Source organism: Odocoileus virginianus, chromosome 5 (genome assembly GCF_023699985.2).
Source record: "Odocoileus virginianus isolate 20LAN1187 ecotype Illinois chromosome 5, Ovbor_1.2, whole genome shotgun sequence".
In the NCBI taxonomy this organism is placed as follows: domain Eukaryota; kingdom Metazoa; phylum Chordata; class Mammalia; order Artiodactyla; family Cervidae; genus Odocoileus; species Odocoileus virginianus.
Window position 1 is genome coordinate 32,940,327 of NC_069678.1, and position 22,801 is coordinate 32,963,127.

Genomic DNA, 22,801 nt, shown 5'->3' on the forward strand with positions numbered 1-22,801 from the left:
TCAATATCAAAATTCATCCTAAATTTTTTAAACCTCATCGAAAGCACTTTATCAACTGGATTTCTATCAATTTTAAAACTGTTTTCATTCAATATTAAGATTCTTTACATTATAAATGTCAGCTTGAATGATTAATTCTTGAAAAACTGAACTTACTGATGCATAAAAAACAGCGGATCTTTGAATGATATATTGGATAAGGCATGTTTGTCACTGCAACACATTTCTGATATATCCAATATACCTATGTGCTTATACAACTATGGGATTTGTGGGTGGGAAATGATTCTTTTTATTTCTGTTGTCCATCTCTCATATTTTACAAATGAAGAAGTAGCATTAGAGAAGTGTCATTTACCCAAGGTTACAGCATAATGGTGCCATTTTAAAGGGTTGCTACATCCAAAAGTCTACAAGCAATAAATGCTGGAGAGGGTGTGGAGAAAAGGGAACCCTCTTACACTGTTGGTGAGAATGCGAACTAGTACAGCCACTATGGAGAACAGTGTGGAGATTCCTTAAAAAACTGGAAATAGAACTGCCATATGACCCAGCAATCCCACTTCTGGGCATACACACTGAGGAAACCAGATCTGAAAGAGACGTGCACCCCAATGTTCATCGCAGCACTGTTTATAATAGCCAGAACATGGAAGCAACCGAGATGCCCATCAGCAGACGAATGGATAAGGAAGCTGTGGTACATATACACCATAGAATATTACTCAGCCATTAAAAAGAATTCATTTGAATCAGTTCTAATGAGATGGATGAAACTGGAGCCCATTAGACAGAGTCAAGTAAGCCAGAAAGATAAACACCAATACAGTATACTAACACATATATATGGAATTTAAAAGATGGTAACGATAACCCTATATGCAAAACAGAAAAAGAGATTCAGATGTACAGAACAGACTTTTGGACTCTGTGGGAGAAGGTGAGGGTGCGATGTTTTGAGAGAACAGCATGTATATTATCTATAGTGAAACAGATCACCAGCCCAGGTGGGATGCTTGAGACAAGTGCTTGGGCCTGGTGTACTGGGAAGACCCAGAGGAATCGGGTGGAGAGGGAGGTGGGAGAGGGGATCGGGATGGGGAATACATGTAACTCCATGGCTGATTCATGTCAATGTATGACAGACCCACTGTGGTATTGTAAAGTGATTAGCCTCCAACTAATAAAAATAAATGAAAAAAAAATAAAGGGTTGCTACACTTGAAAGTCAATAAAGCAGAAATAGATGTGCTTTTTTTTTTTTTTTTTCTGGAACTCTCTTGCTTTTTCAATAATCCAGAAGATGTTGGCAATTTGATCTCTGGTTCCTCTGCCTTTTCTAAAACCAGCTTGAACATCTGGAAGTTCACAGTTCATGTATTGCTGAAGCCTGGCTTGGAGAATTTTGAGCATTACTTTAGCTTGAACATCTGGAAGGTCACAGTTCAGGTATTGCTGAAGCCTGGCTTGGAGAATTTTGAGCATTACTTTAGCATGTGAGATGAGTGCAATCGTGCAGTAGTTTGAGCATTCTTTGGCATTGCCTTTCTTTGGGATTGGAATGAAAATTGACCTTTTCCAGTCCTATGGCCACTGCTGAGTTTTCTAAATTTGCTGGCATATGGAGTGCAGCACTTTCACAGCATCATCTTTTAGGATTTGAAATAGCTCAACCAGAATTCCATCACCCCCACTAGCTTTGTTCATAGTGATGCTTTCTAAGGCACACTTGACTTCACATTCCACGAAAACATCTGTTTCTGCTTTATTGACTATGCCAAAGCCTTCGACTGTGTGGATCACAATAAACTGTGGAAAATTCTGAAAGAGATGGGAATACCAGACCACCTGACCTGCCTCTTGAGAAACGTATATGCAGGTCAGGAAGAAACAGTTAGAACTGGACATGGAACAACAGACTGATTCCAAATAGGAAAAGGAGTATGTCAAGGCTGTATGTTGTCACCATGCTTATTTACCTTATATGCAGAGTACATCATGAGAAACTCTGGGCTGGAGGAAGCACAAGCTGGAATCAAGATTGCCGGGAGAAATAGCAATAAACTCAGATATGCAGATGACACCACCCTTATGGCAGAGAGTGAAGCGGAACTAAAGAGACTCTTGTTGAAAGTGAAGGAGAGTGAAAAAGTTGGCTTAAAGCTCAACATTCAGAAAACTAAGATTATGGCATCTGGTCCCATCACCTCATGGGAAATAGATGGGGAAACAGTGGAAACAGTGTCAGACTTTATTCTTTTGGGCTCCAAAATCACTGCAGATGGTGACTGCAGCCATGAAATTAAAAGATGCTTGCTCCTTGGAAGGAAAGTCATGACCAATCTAGATAGCATATTAAAAAGCAGAGACGTTACTTTGTCAACAAAGGTTCATCTAGTAAAGGCTATGGTTTTTCCAGTGGCCATGTATGGATGTGAGAGTTGGACTGTGAAGAAAGCTGAGCACCAAAAAATTGATGCTTTTGAACTGTGGTGTTGGAGAAGACTCTTGAGAGTCCCTTGGACTGCAAGGAGATCCAACCAGTCCATCCTAAAGGAGATCAGTCCTGGTTGTTCACTGGAAGGACTGATGCTGAAACTGAAACTCCAGTACTTTAGCCACCTCATGCGAAGAGTTGAATTATTGGAAAAGACCCTGATGCTGGGAGGGATTGCGGGCAGGAGGAGAAGGGGACAGCAGAGGATGAGATGGCTGGATGGCATCACAGACATGATGGGCATGAGTTTGAGTAAACTCTGGGAGCTGGTGATGGACAGGGAGGCTTGGCATGCTGCGATTCATGGGGTTGCAAAGAGTCAGACACGGCGGAGCGACTGAACTGAACACTTGAAAGTTCGTGAAAATCCTAACATTGATTTAAGGCTATCCTGTAATTTCTTTCTTCTTTCTCCATGAGAAAAAGAGCAAAGGACATCAGATAACTTCATTTTTCCAAACATTTTGTTAGTGTTTTAAATATGATTGAATTTTCTCTTCATGAGACCATTTGATTCCAGAAATGTCAAAAGTGGCAATCAATAATAACAATAATAAATATTTATTGAATACTTACTATTGTGTGCTTTGGTCCCAGGGACAGCAAATTTTATTTTGATCTTAACACTTTATTCAAGAAACAAGAACAAAGTCAGGTTGTTATGTCCTAGGAGGGGAGAGTTGGGGGTGGTAGTTGTTGCTATAAACAAATCGTCAATCAACCAACCACTTTTCTGGAACATCTACCTATATGTATGCTGTTCATTTTCTTCCTCCATTTAAAATTCCCAGTACTATTTTTAGTTTTAAATTCAAGTAGTCAGGGGAAAGAAAGCACAATATATAAACAAACTCTGATTCAGTCATCTCGCTGGACCAGGTATCTTTGGCCAGGACTAGAACCAGGATGACTACCAAGACTGTGAATAGTGGTAGAGATATTGCTAGACAACTCAGTGCACCCAGAGACCAAAGTTCTAGACCAAAGACCAATCTAGAAGCAATTAAAATGGTAGTGAAGGACAGAACAAGGGTTTACCAGTGGCAACTGGGCAGACATTGGGCACTGGAATCATTCATGGTTCAGGAATCAAGGGAGGCAAGACAAAGACTGAAAGAAGCGGCACTAACCAGAAGTCAAAACTGCCAGGCAGTGATGTCCATGAGAAGCATGAGGGACTTTGAGACAAATGTAGGAAAAATACAGGTGAGGTCATTTTCTGTACCAAACAGGAAATTCGATAAAGCAAAAACATTTAAATAACTGCCAGTCAGTAAATTAGTCAGTCCCAGACTTTGGACAAGCTAGAACCCACTGGTGAGAGTAAGTACAAGAGTTAAGCTGGTTGAAAAAAGTAAGATGAGAGATTCTTATCTGAAGCTCATGGTCTTTGCTTTATGTTGTTGTTCAGTGGCTCAGGCGTGTCTGACTCTTTGAGACCCCATGGACTACAGCACGTCAGGCTTCCCTACCCTTCACCTTCTCCCGGAACTTGCACAAACTCATGTCCATCAAGCAGGTGATGCCATCCAATCATCTCATCCTTTGTTGTCCCCTTCTCCTCCTGCCTTCAATCTTTCCCAGCATCAGGGTCTTTTATAATGAGTTGGCTCTTCATATCAGGTAGCCAAAATATTGGAGCTTCAGCTTCAGCATCAGTCCTTCTAATGAATACTCAGGACTGAAGGTTGGGTGGGGTATTGATTCTGCTCGTGCTTATAGTGTATTGCTCTATTATCATTTTTTGTGTAGTAGTCTCTAAATTCTCCTACTAGAGGAAAATTTTCTCAATGTGTACGGTCAAGTGTTAATACCTTGATGTTATTTCCATTTGTAGGCACATAGATAAAAAGTTCAAGTTGCATACTACAAGAGGTCTACATATTAATAGATGACAGCAAAATATGTTAGGATTTGTCAGCATACCAAGATAACTTCCTGTTATTATAACATAAACACTTTTTTTGATACTTGTCATTATCTGTTTTAATTTTTGTACCTTTGAAAAGATTTTGCTGGCACATGAAAAATCCTCTCTATACTGTATTGGTCTTTATCTTTCTGGCTTACTTCACTCTGTATGGAATTTAGAAAGATGGTAATGATAAACCTATACGCAAAACAGAAAAAGAGACACAGATGTACAGAACAGACTTTTGGACTCTGTGGGAGAAGGCGAGGGTGGGATGTTTCAAGAGAACAGCATCGAAATATGTATATTATCTAGGGTGAAACAGATCACCAGCCCAGGTGGGATGCATGAGACAACTGCTCGGGCCTGGTGCACTGGGAAGACCCAGAGGGATAGGGTAGAGAGGGAGGTGGGAGGGGGAATCAGGATGGGGAATACATGTAAATCCATGGCTGATTCATGTCAATATATGACAAAACCACTACGATATTGTAAAGAAATTAGCCTCCAACTAATAAAAATAAATGGGGGGGAAAAAAAGAAAAATCATCTCTACTATTTTCCTACAAATACCTTACCATGGCACTCAGGGGAAGAAAAAGGAAGATAATTTATATTTCTTAAAAAATTGCACCCATGAGCTTTATTCAATTTTAGTCAAGTACTTAAGCAGCCATAATAGTCAACAAGAGTCCAAAATGCAGTGCTTGGATGCCGTCTCAAAAACGACAGAATGATCTCTGTTCATTTCTGAGGCAAACCATTCAATATCACAGTAATCCAAGTCTATGCCCCAACTAGTAATGCTGAAGAAGCTGAAGTTGAACGGTTCTATGAAGATCTACAAGACCTTCTAGAACTAACACCCAAAAACGATGTCCTTTTCAGTATAGGGGACCGGGATGCAAAAGTAGGAAGTCAAGAAACACCTGGAGTAACAGGCAAATTTGGCCTTGGAGTACAGAATGAAGCAGGGCAAAGGCTAATAGAGTTTGGCCAAGAGAACGCACTGGTCATAGCAAACACCCTCTTCTAACAACACAAGAGAAGACCCTACACATGGACATCACCAGAAGGTCAACACCAAAATCAGGTTGACTATATTATTTGCAGCCAAAGATGGAGAAGCTCTATACAGTCAGCAAAAACAAGACCAGGAGCTGACTGGCTCAGATCATGAACTCCTTATTGCCAAATTCAGACTTAAATTGAAGAAAGTGGGAAAAACCACTAGACCATTCAGGTGTGACCTAAATCAAATCCCTTATGACTATATGTAGTGGAAGTGAGAAACAGATTCATGGGATTAGGTCTGATAGACAGAGTGCCTGAATAACTATGGACAGAGGTTTGTGACATTGTACAGGAAGCAGGGATCAAGACCATGCCCAAGAAAAAGAAATTAAAAAAGGCAAAATTGTTGTCTGAGGAGGCCTTACAAACAGCTGAGAAAAGAAGAGAAGTAAAAGCCAAAGGAGAAAAGGAAAAATATACCCATTTAAATGCAGAGTTCCAAAGAGTAGCCAGGAGAGATAAGAAAGCATTCCTCAGTGATCAGTGCAGAGAAATAGAGGAAAACAATAGAATAGGAAAGACTAGAGACCTCTTCAAGAAAATTAGAGATAACAAGGAAATATTTCATGCAAAGATGGGCACAATAAAGTACAGAAATGGTATGGACCTAACAGAAGCAGAAGATATTAAGAAGAGGTAGCAAGAATACATAGAAGAACCGTACAAAAAAGATCTTCATGACCCAAACAATCATGATGGTATGATCTACCACTAGAGCCAGACATCCTGGAATGTAGAGTCAAGTGGGCCTTAGGAAGCATCACTATGTACAAAGCTAGAGGAGGTGATGGAATTCCTGTTGAGCTTTTTCAAATCGTAAAAGATGATGCTGTAAAAGTGCTGCCCTCAATGTGCCAGTAAATTCGGAAAACTCAGCAGTGGCTACAGGACTGGAAAAGGTCAGTTTTCATTCCAATCCCAAAGAAAGGCAAGGTCAAAGAATGTTCAAACTACCGCATGATTGCACTCATCTCACATGCTAGTAAGTTCAGTTCATTCAGTTCGGTTCAGTCACTCACTTGTGTCTGAATCTGTGACCCCATGAATTGCAGCAAGCCAGGCTTCCCTGTCCATCATCAACTCCTGGAGTTGACTCAAACTCATGCCCATCGAGTTGGTGATGCCATCCAGCCATCTCATCCTCTGTCGTCCCCTCCTCCTCCTGCTCCCAATCCCTCCCAGCATCAGGGTCTTTTCCAATGATTCAACTCTTCGCATGAGGTGGCCAAAGTACTGGAGTTTCAGTTTCAGCATCAGTCCTTCCAGTGAACACCCAGGACTGATCTCCTTTAGGATGGACTGGTTGGATCTCCTTGCAGTCCAAGGGACTCTCAAGAGTCTTCTCCAACACCGCAGTTCAAAAGCATCCATTTTTTGGCACTCAGCTTTCTTCAGAGTCCAACTCTCACATCCATACTTGACTACTGGAAAAACCATAGCCTTTACTAGATGAACCTTTGTTGGCAAATTAATGTCTCTGCTTTTTAATATGCTATCTAGGTTGGTCATAATTTTCTTACAAGGAGCAAGTGTCTTTTAATTTCATGGCTGCAATCACCATCTGCAGTGATTTTGGAGCCCCAAAAAATAAAAGTCTGACACTGTTTCCACTGTTTCCCCATCTATTTCCCATGAGGTGATGGGACCAGATGCCATAATCTTAGTTTTCTGAATGTTGAGCTTTAAGCCAACTTTTTCACTCTCCTCTTTCACTTTCATCAAGAGTCTCTTTAGTTCCTCTTCACTCTCTGCCATAAGGGTGGTGTCATCTGCATATCTGAGTTTATTGCTATTTCTCCCGGCAATGTTGATTCCAGCTTGTGCTTCCTCCAGCCCAGAGTTTCTCATGATGTACTCTGCATATAAGGTAAATGAGCATGGTGACAACATACAGACTTGACGTACTCCTTTTCCTATTTGGAACCAGTCTGTTGCTCCATGTCCAGTTCTAACTGTTTCTTCCTGACCTGCATATACGTTTCTCAAGAGGCAGGTCAGGAGGTCCGGTATTCCCATCTCTTTCAGAATTTTCCACAGTTTATTGTGATCCACACAGTCGAAGGCTTTGGCGCAGTCAATAAAGCAGAAATAGATGCTTTTCTGGAACTCTCTTGCTTTTTCAATGATCCAGCGGATATTGGCAATTTGATCTCTGGTTCCTCTGCCTTTTCTAAAACCAGCTTAAACATCTGGAAGTTCTCGGTTCATGTATTGCTGAAGCCTGGCTTGGAGAATTTTGAGCATTACTTTACCAGCGTGTGAGATGAGTGCAATTGTGCGGTAGTTTGAGCATTCTTTGGGATTGCCTTTCTTAGGGACTGGAATGAAAACTGACCTTTTCCAGTCATGTGGCCACTGCTGAGTTCTCCAAAATTGCTGGCATATTGAGTGCAGCTCTTTCACAGCATCATCTTTCAGGATTTGAAATAGCTCAACTGGAATTCCATCACAACCACTAGCTTTGCTTGTAGTGATGCTTTCTAAGGCCCACTTGACTTTACATTCCAGGATATCTGGCTCTAGGTCAGTGATCACACCATTGTGATTATCTGGGTCATGAAGATCTTTTTTGTACAGTTCTTCTGTGTATTCTTGCCACTTCTTCTTAATATCTTCTGCTTCTGTTAGGTCCATACCATTTATGTCCTTTATCGAACCCATCTTTGCCTGAAATGTTCCCTTGGTATCTCTAATTTTCTTGAAGAGATCTCTACTCTTTCCCATTCAGTTGTTTTCCTTTATTTCTTTGCATTGATTGCTCAGGAAGGCTTTCTTATCTCTCCTGGCTATTCTTTGGAACTCTGCATTCAAATGGGAATATCTTTCCTTTTCTCCTTTGCTTTTCCCTTCTCTTCTCACAGTATTTGTAAGGCCGCCTCAGACAACCATTTTGCCTTTTTGCATTTCTTTTCCATGGGGATGGTCTTGATCCCTGTCTCTTGTACAATGTCATGAACCTCTGTCCATAGTTCATCAGGTTCTCAGTCTATCAGATCTAGTCCCTTAAACCTATTTCTCACTTCCGTTGAATAGTCATAAGGGATTTGATTTAGGTCATACCTGAATGGTTAGTGGTTTTCCCTGCTGTCTTCAATTTAAGTCTGAATTTGGTAATAAGGAGTTCATGATCTGAGCCATAGTCAGCTCCTGGTCTTGTTTTGCTGACTGTATAGAGCTTCTCCATCTTTGGCTGCAAAGAATATAGTCAATCTGATTTCAGTGTTGACCATCTGGTGATGTCCACGTGTACAGTCTTCTCTTGTGTTGTTAGAAGAGGGTGTTTGCTATGACCAGTGCGTTCTCTTGGCCAAACTCTATTAGCCTTTGCCCTGCTTCATTCTGTACTCCAAGGCCAAATTTGCCTGTTACTCCAGGTGTTTCTTGACTTCCTACTTTTGCATTCCAGTCCCCTATACTGAAAAGGACATCTTTTTTGGGTGTTAGTTCTAGAAGGTCTTGTAGATCTTCATAGAACCATTCAACTTCAGCTTCTTCAGCATTACTAGTTGGGGCATAGACTTGGATTACTGTGATATTGAATGGTTTGCCTCAGAAATGAACAGAGATCATTCTGTCGTTTTTGAGATTGCATCCAAATACTGCATTTCGGACTCTTTTGTTGACCATGATGGCTACTCCATTTCTTCTAAGGGATTCCTGCCCACAGTAATAGATATAAGGTCATCTGAGTTAAATTCACCCATTCCAGTCCATTTTAGTTCACTGATTCCTAGAATGTCGACATTCACTCTTGCCATCTCATGTTTGACCACTTCCAATTTGCCTTGATTTATGGACCTAACATTCCAGGTTTCTATGCAATATTGCTCTTTACAGCATTGGATCTTGCTTCTATCACCAGTCACATCCATAACTGGGTATTGTTTTTGCCTTGGCTCATCCCTTCATTCTTTCTGGAGTTATTTCTCCATTGATCTCCATTAGCATATTGGGCCGCTCCGACCTGGGGAGTTCCTCTTTCAGTATCCTATCACTTTGCCTTCTCATACTGTTCATGGGGTTCTCAAGGCAAGAATACTGAAGTGGTTTGCCATTCCCTTCTCCAGTGGACCACATTCTTCAGACCTCTCCACCATGACCCGACCGTCTTGGGTGGCCTCACATGGCATGGCTCAGTTTCATTGAGTTAGACACGACTGTGGTCTGTGTGATCAGATTGGCTAGTTTTCTGTGATTATGGTTTTAGTGTGTCTGCCCTCTGATGCCCTCTGGCAACACCTACCATCTTACTTGGGTTTCTCTCACCTTGAACGTGGGGTATCTCTTCACAGCTGCTCCAGCAAAGCACAGCCGCTGCTCCTTACCTTGGAGGAGGGGTATCTTCTCACGGCCGCCCTTCCTGACCTTGAACGTGGAGTAGCTCCTCTCAGCCCTCCTGCACCCCGCAGCAGCCTGCTCCTTGGAGGGGGGGCTGCTCCTCACATGCTAGTAAAGTAATGCTCAAATTTCTACAAGCCAGGCTTCAACAGTACATGAACCATGACTTCCAGATGTTCAAGTTGGATTTAGAAAAGGCAGAGGAACCAGAGATCAAATTGCCAACATCTGTTGGATTGGATCATCAAAAAAGCAAGAAAGCTCCAGAAAAACATCTACTTCTGCTTTATTGACTAGGCCAAAGCCTTTGACAGTGTGGATCACAGCAAACTGGAAAATTCTTAAAGAGATGGGAATATCAGACCATCTGATCATTTGACCTTTCTCAAGATTTCTTGAAAAATCTGTATGCAGGTTAGGAAGCAACAGTTAGAATGGGACATGGAGCAACAGACTGGTTCCAAATAGGGAAAGAAGTACGTCAAGGCTGTATATTGTCACCCTGCTTATTTAATTTATAATACATCATGTATTATACATGAGTACATCATGAGAAACACTGGGCTAGATGAAGCATAAGCTGGAATCAAGATTGCTGGGAGAAATAGCAATAACCTCAGATATGCAGATGATACCACCCTTATGGCAGAAAATGAAGAAGAACTAAAGAGCCTCTTCATGAAAGTGAAAGAGGAGAGTGAAAAATTTGGCTTAAAACTCAACATTCAGAAAACTAAGATCATGGCATCTGGTCCCATCACTTCATGGCAAATAGATGGGGAAACAGTGGAAACAGCAATAGTTTATTTTTCTGGGCTCCAAAATCACTGAAGATGGTGACTGCAGACATGAAATTAAAAGATACTTGATCCTTGGAAGGAAATTATGACCAACCTAGACAGCATATTAAAAAGCAGAGACATTACTTTGCCAACAAAGGACCATCTAGTCAAAGTTACCATTTTTCCAGTAATCATGTATGGATGTGAGAGTTGGACTATAAAGAAAGCTGAGCACCGAAGAATTGATGCTTTTGAACTGTGGTGTTGGAGTAGACTCTTGAGAGTCCCTTGGACAGCAAGGAGATCCAACCAGTCCATCCTAAAGGAAATCAGTCCTGAATATTCATTGGAAGGACTGATGCTGAAGCTGAAGCTCCAATACTTTGGCCACCTGATGAGAAGAACTGACTCATTAGAAAAGACGCTGGTGCTGGGAAAGATTGAAGGCAGGAGGAGAAGGGGATGACAAAAGATGAGATGGACGGCATCACCAACTCAATGGACTTGAGTTTGAGTATAATCTGGGAGTTGGCAATGGACAGGGAGGCTTGTCATGCTGCAAAGAGTCAGACATGACTGAGCTACTGAACTGAAATGAACTGAATAAAATTAAATGTATGATTTATTTAGCCCCTCAGGAATACATCCTTTTATCCTCTCATGCTAACATTTCTGTTTTGAGTGTATAGAAATGCACCCTACATTGTGTTCATAAACTCAGATATGCAGTCTAGGAACATTGACCAAGTCACCCAGTCCTGTTTTAGAAGATCGGTTTTTCTCAATGCAATGTTTTATCTCTACTGCTATAGGATCAGGGTATTTGACATTTTTTAATTGGCAGTAAATGTGATATTATAATTTCTGATTAATGCATTATGGCATTCATAAATTAATATGTGAATTGGAAGCAGGTATTTTATCAAAGAGTGGATTTTTATAATCTATGTAAAGGGTTAGATTTTTAACCTGCACGACTTGAATCATGAAAGGTAAGTTTTCTTTTTTCTGGAAAAGTTAAGTGAAGAACATTGCTTTTCTACTAGGAGGTTATTGTTTAAAGCATACCATTTAATAATGGAAAAAACGATTCAAATTTTCCTGATAGAGTGAAAGGATAAATTCTGGATAACTATGTAATGTTAGTATTTATCTCACAAGAGGAGTTTCCCTGAGGTAGCCTGCAATTTAACACAATGCAAGTGTGCCTGACCCTGTGGAGACTGCAGGACTGGGAGGTGATCCAATATTGGTGAAGCTAATCAATACCCAACCTTAGCAAACAGTTAAATATATTCCCAAGAATTTTAAAAAGTGGTCTGAAGTCAGAGAAAAAAAAGTTCCTACCAAGGTCACTAAAGAGAATAATTAAAAACAAGCCTATATTTAAACCGTCATGGCATTGTGCTAGGTGAAATTTTTACCTTTGCTTCCTACAGATCATTAATTCAGATCATCCATAAATGACTTGGACTTAGCATGAACAATGTGACTTCAGTAAAAAGAGACCAAGAAAAGGTAGAATAGGGGAGGGAGGGAAGGTAACAGCACTTCTGATCACGCACGAGGCACATGGTAGACAGTCCACAAATACTTGTGCATGAGTGACTAAATACATGAATAAAAGAATAAATAGTGAGGAGACAAAAAAAAAAAAAAAAGGAAGGGGTATGGACAGAGAACATCCATGAGGACTGATGGAAAATGTGTTTTGAAAAGTAATAAGGGAACTTTGACCACCGTACTGTCCACAATGACTCTTAAAGCATGCATGAAGGAGCTTTTACATAACTGGGTAAAACCTTAAAAATTAAGAGGTTTTTAAAGCCTCACATAGGAGTAACCACTTGTGAACAGGCCCGCCTTATCCTCAGGCGATTTTGGCAGCATCAAAGAGCCTTCAATTCCCCTGGAGAAAGAGTGCACATAATTATGATATGCACAGTCTTTGAAGTCAGACAGATTTGGCTTCAAAAATAGCTCTATGATTTACCAGCAAATGACTTACTCTTTCAGAACTCAAGGGGGAGACATGTATCAAATGTAATGGTCCATGATGTTAACTGGAAACATAGTAGGTATTCAGTAAATGTGTACTTAACATAAGCAATGTCTACACATAAATATTCATTGAAAATAGTACTTCTGTATATATAATGGTAGAACTCTCTCTTGGGCTTCCCAGGTGGTAACGAATCTGCCCTCCAATGCAGCAGATGCAGGAGACGTGGGTTCAATCCCTGGGCAGGCAAGATCCCCAGATGTAGGAAACAGCAACCCACTCCAGTATTCTTGCCTGGAAAAATCCCATGGACAGAGGAGCTTCGTGGGCTAAAGTCCATGGGATTGCAAAGAGTCAGACATGACTGAGTGACTGAATACATTTAATTCATCAGCCTCAAAGTTATCAATACACCTTAAAGAAATAATGACTAATGTGCTAAAGTAACTTAATTAATATAATGCTAATTATTTATTACTAAAAGTACTGAAATCTTAATTGTATAAAAATAAGAGATTGATTAAATAATTATGAAATGAGTAGAAAAAGTTCCAAGTAGCCATTAGAATGATATAATCCAAGACTATTTCTTGATGTAGAAATACTTCCTTATATCTGTTGTTGCTGTTGTTCAGTCACTATGTTTTGTCTGACTCTGCATCCCCATAGACTAAAGCATGCCAGGCTCCTCTGTACTCCACTATCTCCCAGAATTTCTGCAAATTAATATCCATTGAGCTGGTGATGCTATCTAACCATCTCATCCTCTGTTGTCCCCTTCCCCTTTTGCTTTCAATCTTTCCCAGCATCAGAGTCTTTTTCAGTGAGTCAATTCTTTGCATCAACTGGCTGAATATTGGAGCTTCAGTTTCAATGAATATTCAGGGTTAATTCCTTTAGGATTGACTGGTTTGATCTCCCTGCAGTCCAGGGGACTCTCAGGAGTCTTCTCCAACAGCACAGTTCAAAAGCACTGGTTCTTCAGTGCTCAGCTTTATTTATGGTCCAACTCGCACATTTGTACACAACTACTGGAAAGACCATAGCTTTGACTACATAGACCTTTGCCAGCAAAGATGTCCATGCTGTCTAGATTTGTCATAGCTTTCCTTCCAAGGAGCAAGCGTCTTTTAATTTCATGGCTACAGTCACCATCTGCAGTGTTTTGTAGCCCAAGAAGATAAAATTTGTCACTGATTCCACTTTTCCCCTGTCTATTTGTCATGAAGTGATGGGATCAGATGCCATGATCTTAGTTTTTAATGTTGACTTTCAAACCAGCTTTTTCACTCTCCTCTTTCACCATCATCAAGAGTTCTTCTTCAGAGCCCAAGCGGAGGCGGCGCGGAGCGTTTTGGCTCTCAACGCATCGGGAACCGGTGTGTAGTGCGAGGCTGCGGCGGAGCCTCTACACTGAAGGCTCGAGAGGTTAGCAGCTTCGATTGAAGCACATCGAGCGGTGACAGCAGTGGAAGTCATGAGCGACAGCGGCGAGCAGAACTACGGCGAGCGGGTTAATGTTGAAGAAGGAAAATGCGGAAGTCGTCATTTGACAAGTTTTATAAATGAGTATTTGAAGCTCAGGAATAAGTGAAGCTGAAATTTGAAAAAATAAAAGAAAGAATGCATGCTAATTATCAGACCAGAAGTCCCACTTGTAGAATATTGAGCAATTTGTGTGAAGTGGGGAAGATGAAAGAAGTCAGAATTTGAAACGGAAGAATGAAGAAAAGAAATAAAAATGAAGTTAAGATAAGAAGTAATCTGGAATCAGAAAGCACTACGCTAAGTAATTACTAGTCTGTTTATGTGTCCCTGTATATTTTGCTAAACATGCATGCATTATTTGTTTAATAGAAGAAATATATACAGGGTAAAGAAGTGCCTTCCAGGGGAAACGTTTAAATTAGGAATCCCGTTCTGCTTCCAGAAGTGGAAGTGCTCATGGATCTGGGAAATCTACAAGGCATACCCCTGCAAGGTCTCGCTCCAAGGAAGATTCCAGGCATTCTAGATCGAAGTCCAGGTCCAGATCTGAATCTAGGTCTAGATCCAGAAGAAGTTCTCGGAGGCATTATACAAGGTCACGATCTCAGTCCCGGTCCCATAGACGGTCTCGTAGCAGATCTTACAGCAGAGATTATCGAAGACGGCATAGCCACAGTCATTCTCCCATGTCTACTCGCCGGCGTCATGTTGGGAATCGGGCAAATCCTGATCCCAACTGTTGTCTTGGAGTATTTGGATTGAGCTTGTACACTACAGAAAGAGATCTAAGAGAAGTGTTCTCTAAGTATGGTCCAACTGCTGATGTATCTATTGTATATGACCAGCAATCTAGACGTTCAAGAGGATTTGCCTTTGTATACTTTGAAAATGTAGATGATGCCAAGGAAGCAAAAGAGCGTGCCAATGGAATGGAGCTTGATGGACGTAGGATCAGAGTTGACTTCTCCATAAGGAAAAGACCACATACCCCAACACCAGGAATTTACATGGGGAGACCTACCTATGGCAGCTCACGCCGTCGAGATTACTATGACAGAGGATATGATCGAGGCTATGATGATCGGGACTATTACAGTAGATCCTACAGAGGTGGAGGTGGAGGAGGAGGAGGTTGGAGAGCTGCTCAAGACAGGGATCAGATATACAGAAGACGGTCACCTTCTCCCTACTCTAGTCGTGGAGGATACAGATCACGTTCCAGATCTCGATCACACTCACCTCGTCGCCATTAAAGCATGAAGTTGAAGACTTTCTGAAACCTGCCTTAGAGTTGGGATATTGTTTGTGGACAATATTTTTTATTGTCTCCTGTTTAAAAAGTGAACAGTGCCTAGTGAAGTTAGGTGACTTTTACACCTTTTATGATGACTACTTTTGGTGGAGTTGAAATGCTGTTTTCATTCTGCATTTGTGTAGTTCGGTGCTTTGTTCAAAGTTAAGTGTTTTCAGAAAAGTATGTTTTGCATGTATTTTTTTACAGTCTAAAATTTTGACTGCTGAGAAGTTTCTATTGTACAGAACTTCATTTAAATGGTTTTTCTACTGAATCCAGGGTATTCTGAAGATAGAAGTCTGTGTGTAAAATGCTACCAAATGGCAAAAAGCAACAATAAAGTTTGGTTTTTACTTTAAAAAAAAAAAAAAAAAGAGTTCTTCTTCAGTTTCTGCCATTAGAGTGGTATCATCTGTAACATACTGTTATGCCCACAAATATATATGCATGCAATCATATGTTTAATATGCACATATAAAATACATATATTTTAATGATCATGTTCTCATAAACATTTTTATATAACTCTCTACCCATGCATATAGCACAGCAGAATGAATGTATGTGAACATTAAAGATGAGCTATTCTTTAGTTTTTCATCTGTATTTTGTACATTGTGATTTCTGATTTCTACATTTTGAACATAGATTAATTTTATGAAATTAAAATTTTACTTATGACAGTACAATTATTCAACACTGAGGAAATGGTGAAATTGTGACACTATGTGATCTGTTAGACAGCAACCACAAAGTTCAGGGAAAAGCAGGAAACTAAATGTATTGAGGGACTTCCCAGGTGGTCCATTGGTTAGGACTCTGCACTTTCACTGCAGAGGGCCCAAGTTCTATCCCTGGTAAGGGAACTAAGATCCTGCAAGCCACCTGGGCAAAATAAATATATAAAATTGTAAAAATGCATCTAGTAATATGTGATTAAATCTTGCAACACAGAAAAAAATAAAAATTAAAGTCATAGCTTGCACAATAAGGAAAATGTGGTTATAAAGTCTATCCATATTTACTCATTATTGCATGCATATTATATTTCTTAGGTATAAAGATGGCTTTCATTTATGTAGTAGAATGCCCTTGTTCCTAGGCAATATGTGCAAAAGAATTTAAGGGAAAAGTATCATGAAGTTTCTAACTTATTTTTAAATGACTCAGAATAAAAAGTATATGTTGATGGGAAAAAAAGAAAGCAAATGTCACAGAAGGTGAAAAAAAGTGAACATAGGTGAAGGGTACATGGGTGATGACTCTACTATTATTGCTTGAAATAATAGGTTTGAAATATTTTCAAAGTAAACTGCTGGTGGGGAGAAGGAAATGAATAGCAATACTAAAGGCTGCAATGAGGAGCTGCAATTACAGAGGAAGAGATACAGCAGATAATTAGCCGTTAAAGGCAGTCTGGGTGGAGACATCTCTTTAACATTCATTGAGCACCCACTACACGCTCAGTAAATATATAACTGCTGTGGAAAAATAGTCATGAGAAAGTTTTAGTGACAAGAGGAAAGGTTTAGGCAGCACATAAAACAATTTACAGTATCATCACAGCTCAAAAACCAAAACCATATATATACAGAAAACGACTATTAGGCAATATACAGAGCTGTTAAGAGGGATTTTCTTGGGAGTTAAATGCATGGTTGATTTTCATTTATTTCTCTTTATATTCCAAAGTTTTGACAATGGCTAAGTATTACTTTTCCAATGAGAAAAACAGCTCTGAAATCAAATGCACCATGCCATGTGGAATCTTTATACTTCTGATTTACACCTATTACATTTTATTGAAGCAGGATGGTGATAAACTATTTTGCACTCTCTAGCCTATGAGAGACTAACAGCCATAGCCAAGATGACACATTTCCAAGAACATACCCCAACTTGTGAAAGTTCATGTATGGTTAAAAATTTTTTTTAAAATCCAGCAGGTTCTGTGAGCAGGGCTGTTATAAAGAGATGTCCAGCACTTAGATATTAGAATAAACTCTGAAAATTAAATAAATTGCATAAATATCTATTGGAAATAAGCAACTCTCATCACTCACCCTTAGCTAACTGGAGCCATTAATGGATTCAAAGAAAGAATATCTGTATGTGACAGAGGCCACTTTGCAAAAACAGCTGTGAAGGGTGGGTTAGCAGATTTTTCTTAACAGTTCAGTAAAAGCTTTATGATCATCAAGTTTTCTATCATAACTGGAACCATGAGTCTGGAATCAATCACAACGATTATTTTTATCTTGATATCCTTGTTGATAGAATAACTTTTCCTGTGTTGTCAGGGATAAAGTATGGATTACAGCTCACAAATAAAAGGTGTCCAGTACTGAAATGAGTGCAAAGTTTTCAGGTATTTACTTGGAAAATTCTATTATTTTCTATTTTATGGATCAGAATTTCTGATTCAAGATGAAACTTCTTGTTTAAATAAAGGCAAGTGAAATTCCATTATATCATCAGATTTTAAAGTTATATCAACATGTATTTTAGTCTGTTTGGGTTGCTATACAAAATAGCATACATCTGGTATTTTATGAACAACAAAAGCTTTATTTCCCACAGTGCTGGATGTCAGAAGTTCAAAATCAAGGTGTCAACAGGGTCACAGTTTCTGGTGAGGGTCCTTGTCCAAGTCTATAACTGGCAATTTCTGTGTCCTCACATGGTGGAAGAGCTAGGTATCTCTCTGGATACTCTTTTATAAAGTACCTTCCAAAGTCCCCACTTCCTAATACCATCATCTTTGGCAGTTAAGATTTCAACATATTAATTTGAGGGGGACATAAACATTCAGTATATAGTAACATAATAAAGGAAATTGAACTGCATTTCTTTTTGGAAATGGACTGCCGCTATTAACCACAAACAATCCCATCAATTAGCACATCTAAAATATAGCTCCATATTTGCTAGTAACATAGTTTTGAGTCACGTGATGTTATCTCTCCAGATTCCAAGATAATTAAAACTTATTGTCCATAACTTGTATCAATATATGGCAGGTTATCGCTAATCAATATGAATCTCAGTAAGTTTACATTTTAGTATGCCAAACAGTGCCAAAATTTATCAATATTATCCAAAGTTATAGTGCATGAGGGCTTTCCAGGGGGCGCTAGTGGTAAAGAACCCGCCTACTAATGCAGGAGATGTTAACAGATGGGAGTTCAATCCCTGGGTCGGGAAGATCCCCCGAAGTAGGGCATGGCAACCTACCCCAGCATTCTTGCCTGGAGAATCCCATGGACAGAGGAGCCCGGTGAGCCTCAGTCCAGGGTCACCAGTAGTCATACATGACTGAAGCGACTTAACATGCGTAGTGCAGAAATCAAACAACCACCGATACCAAGCTAAACGCAAGGAAAGCAAATATTAAAATTAAAACAGTAAATTCACACTCTATTATTTGATTATTATCACTCAGACAATCCACATCTAGTGTCATTATTTCCCTCTGCAGAATTCCCATGAAACTAGTAAAGGTTGATTAATTAATTTGGGCATTTTTGTTTCACTTTGGCCAATTGACCTCATATTTACCTATCATAATGAGTTGATATTCTGAATAAACATGGAGTACATCCAAAGGGCCTTAAGATATACTTTAATATATTTTTTGGTATAAAATGGATGAGAATCTGTTATCTAAAAAGTCACCATGTTAACTATAGCATTCATTATTAATGAACTGCCTTCTGTAAACATCAAATTTTTAATTTGATCCAAAATTCCAACTCCTGTAATTTATTCTGCAAGTAATCAGGAAAATGCACAAAATGTACACACAGAATATTATTCCAGCATTGTTGGCAATGTTTTTAAAAAATGTAAACAATATTGACATACAAATTGACAAGCAATTTTGATACTCCATAAAGTTTGTTTATATTTATATTTATTGACATAAACAGAGGCCCATTAGAAGTTTTATGATACATGTAGAATATTATTATAGTATGGTCCTATCTGAGGTATTTATGTGTCCATAATATTTGATAGATTGAAAATAATATTGTAAGATATACCCCAACTGTTAGCAGTAATCATAGAGATTGTAGGGAGATGGTACTTTGTATTTTGTATCTCTCTTTCACAATATTTGCATTTTAAACAAAACTCAAATTATTTTATAACTATAAAAAAGTAAAATTCCAGCAACACAACCTACCCCAGTCTATACTGATTGATATGTGACATGTGTATGTCAGTGACCTAAGCAGTCCCGTACTTCATTTCCAATCCCATCTTCATTTAGCTTGTTTCTACTCACCTTCTTTGGACTCAGTCCAAACATTACTTCCCTAGGAAAACCATTCTTAACACTTCTAAGCAGATTAGGCTTTCCTGTTATAAACATGTTGCACTTATATTTTGTAATAAAATTTACAACTACAGTTTCTTGTTCTTATACATTTTCCTTGCTAGATTATACTATTCATTATGCATAGACTGTGTCTGAATTGATTGCTGCTATATTCAAAATACCTAGCCTACTGCCAGGCTCATGGGAGGACTTAGGTGCTTATTTGTCATACATATCAATGAATGAATTTTAAAATGTGATGCATTATCTGAGAAAGGATAACTTTCTTGATTTCTAAGTTTGTTTACATAAAGTATTTTAAAAATTACACATTTTAGTTCATATTCAATAACCTAATTTTAAGAATTGTCTGTATAAGAATTCTGTTATACAGAATGTCCCTAAAATACTAAGACTATAAACATAAACATAGCACTGGATTTTGTTTGACTTAATGAAATTATTAGACCACTGAATCAACAGTTATTATTAATCCTATTTGTGGGTTGGAAAGCTGAGAGGTTCTGTCCCTTGCCCTAGAAATCTTTTTAAGCTGTGGCTATTTACAGGAAACACAGAGACTTGGATCATTTGGTTATTACATGGTATGGGAATTGGAGTTAAATTGATCTATGTTTTGTGTTCCAGCTTTGTCAGTTACCAGCTGTACATCTTAAGGAGGCAGCTAACCTCTTTTGGGTCAATTTCAGTCACAACCTAGTCACAATCAATACTGATGATGTGTATCATTATGTAATGATCAAATCTCTTTGCTTTATTTGTAATTAAATCTCCTCATTTCTACTTTATGCAGTTGCTTGGAAGCTAGTGGTGGAGATGAGAGGCATGGTGCTTCTGCTATCTACTCACTCTTTGTTCACTTCCTCATTACCTGTCACTTTGATCAAAGCTGGGATAGGGAGAAGAGGTAAAGAGGATATGTGAATTCTTATCTGGCTGGTTGGGTTCATGCTATCTGGTCTTGGCAGAGTTGGTATAGCCAAGTAGATGCCTAGAAGATTAAAGTTGGGAGTGTTTGGGAGCATTTTTATAGGCTATTCAAAGAAATTTTGCCTGCATTCCATTCTAAAATACATTTTATCCAATAAAATGCATATCCTTTCCTTGTAGTTGCTGGTTATCTTTTCCTAGCCACTGATAATGTTGAAGCTTCACTTAGCACCTCATTCTGCAGAGAGCACAAACCTAGATGACAGCCTGTGGTGCTCTCCTATGTACCCCATATCTGGATCACAGAATTCCTTCCTTCCGAAAACTCTATGAAGTTAGGATGGTTTCAATGTATCAGTAGCATTCTCCTGCTACTGAAGCAATTATTCTTCATTTCTCTAGTTCTTTCATAGACTTAACAGCAGATTAGAAACTGTTAGTAAAAGATAAATGAACGTGAAGACACAGCAATAGAAAATAGCCAAAATAAAGCACAGAGAAAAAAGACTGAAAAAATTAACAGAACATGTGTGAGATGTGGGACAACTTTAAGCAGGTTAATGTCCATGTAATGGGAGCTATTAGAGAAACATAGAAAGGAAAGAGGATAGAAAAATACAATTTTTAAAATTACAGCTGAAAAGTTCCAAATTGATGAAAGCTATAAAACCAAGGTTTCAGGAACCTCAAGATACCAACCACAAGAAACATGAAGCAAACTCCTGCAAAGTACCTTATGATAAAACTGCCAAAAAGCAGTTAAAAAGTGCAAAACAACTAAAGAACACTAGACATGACGAATATAAATCAGTGATTCTAAACTGGGGACTATTTCACTCTCTCAAGGGGACAAAGGACAATGTCCAGAAACATTTTTGGTTGTCAAAACTGAGGGAATAAGTGAATAGAGGCCAGAGATGCTGAACGACAATAGACCTTGTGTCAGAAATAATACAAGCCAGAGAATAGTGGAGCAACTTTAAAGAACGAATAGGAAAACATTATAATGTAAAATTTCTACACTCTGCCAAAGAAGTGTTTTCAAAACCAAGGTGAAATACAGACCTTATCAGACATAAAATGTTGAGAGAATTCATTACCATGAATAATCACTACAAGAAATGTTAAAGAAAGCTTTTTAGGCAGAAGAGAAATTAGCCTAGGGAGAAACAAGACTTAAAAAAAAAGAAATAAAAACCACTGGAAATGGAAAGTATACAGATAAATATAAAATCTATATCTTGTTACTTTTAAAGGTATCTTTAGAAGTTGGCTGCTTAAAGCAAAAATAACAGCAATGTATAATAGTTTAAAATGTATATTTAATAAAATACAATAACACAATAGCATAAAGTCTAAGATGGGAGGAAAAATGAAATGTGCTATTGTAATATTCTTACGTGTGAAAAGATAGAATATTACTGGAAAGAAGATAGCAATAAGTGAAACATACACACTGAAACTTCAACAACTACTGGAAAAAATAATTATGACTTAATAACAATCAAATGAGATAAGATGAAATCAGGAAAAGTACATAACCATCCAAAAAAGCCAGAAAAGGAGACAAGAAGGAATAAAGAACAGATTAATCAACAAGAAAACAAGTAGCCAAATAGTAGACTTAAATCCAGCCATATCCAAAAGCACATTAATGAATAAGGTGCAGACATTTCAATTAGAATGCAGAGATTGATTGATTGGATTTTTTAAAAGCAAGATCTAATTATATGTAGCAAAACAGAAATACAGAAGTAGTTTAAAAATAAAAGGATGGAGACAGCTAATGTTAAAAGAAATCTGGAGTGGCTATATTAATATCAGAAAATGTAGATTTTAGGGAAAAGAATATTACCTGATAAGTAAATGGGTCAGTTTATCAATAGGACATAACAGTCTTATACGCTTTATTTAGAAATCTGTGAAGGAAAATATTAATACACAAAGCAAACCACATTTAAAATATAAGAAGAAATAGAAAATTTAACAATTACTTTTGGCAAATAATGACAAAAGACAAAACTGTGTAAGTATATAAATATTGAAAGATTTCAATAATTGATAGAATTGAAATGAAATCAATTAGATATAGATATTTATTGTACACTCCATCCAATAACAGCAGAATAAACATTCTTTTTT

The 22,801-nt window shown here is 38.5% G+C and overlaps 2 protein-coding genes across 4 annotated transcripts in view; one reads left to right on the forward strand and one right to left on the reverse strand.

Annotated features, from left to right (window-relative positions):
* SNX7 (sorting nexin 7) overlaps positions 1–22,801 on the reverse strand; it is a 726,766-nt gene that overhangs the window by 233,503 nt on the left and 470,462 nt on the right. The window lies entirely within an intron of this gene.
* LOC110146612 (transformer-2 protein homolog beta-like) lies at positions 13,945–15,617 on the forward strand. 3 transcript variants are annotated; one of them, XR_011487783.1, is made up of 2 exons: positions 13,945–14,394; positions 14,516–14,566. XR_011487783.1 is itself a non-coding variant. In XM_020907541.2 (2 exons), exons 1-2 carry the CDS (start codon positions 14,083–14,085, stop codon positions 15,344–15,346), a joined length of 867 nt encoding a protein of 288 aa, XP_020763200.2. In that variant the 5' UTR covers positions 13,948–14,082; the 3' UTR covers positions 15,347–15,617. The 3 variants fall into 3 exon arrangements, 2 of the variants coding, with proteins under 2 accessions (XP_020763200.2, XP_070323851.1); XM_020907541.2 differs by having other exon boundaries at positions 13,948–14,118; positions 14,516–15,617; XM_070467750.1 differs by lacking the exon at positions 14,516–14,566 and adding an exon at positions 14,650–15,617 and having other exon boundaries at positions 13,954–14,118.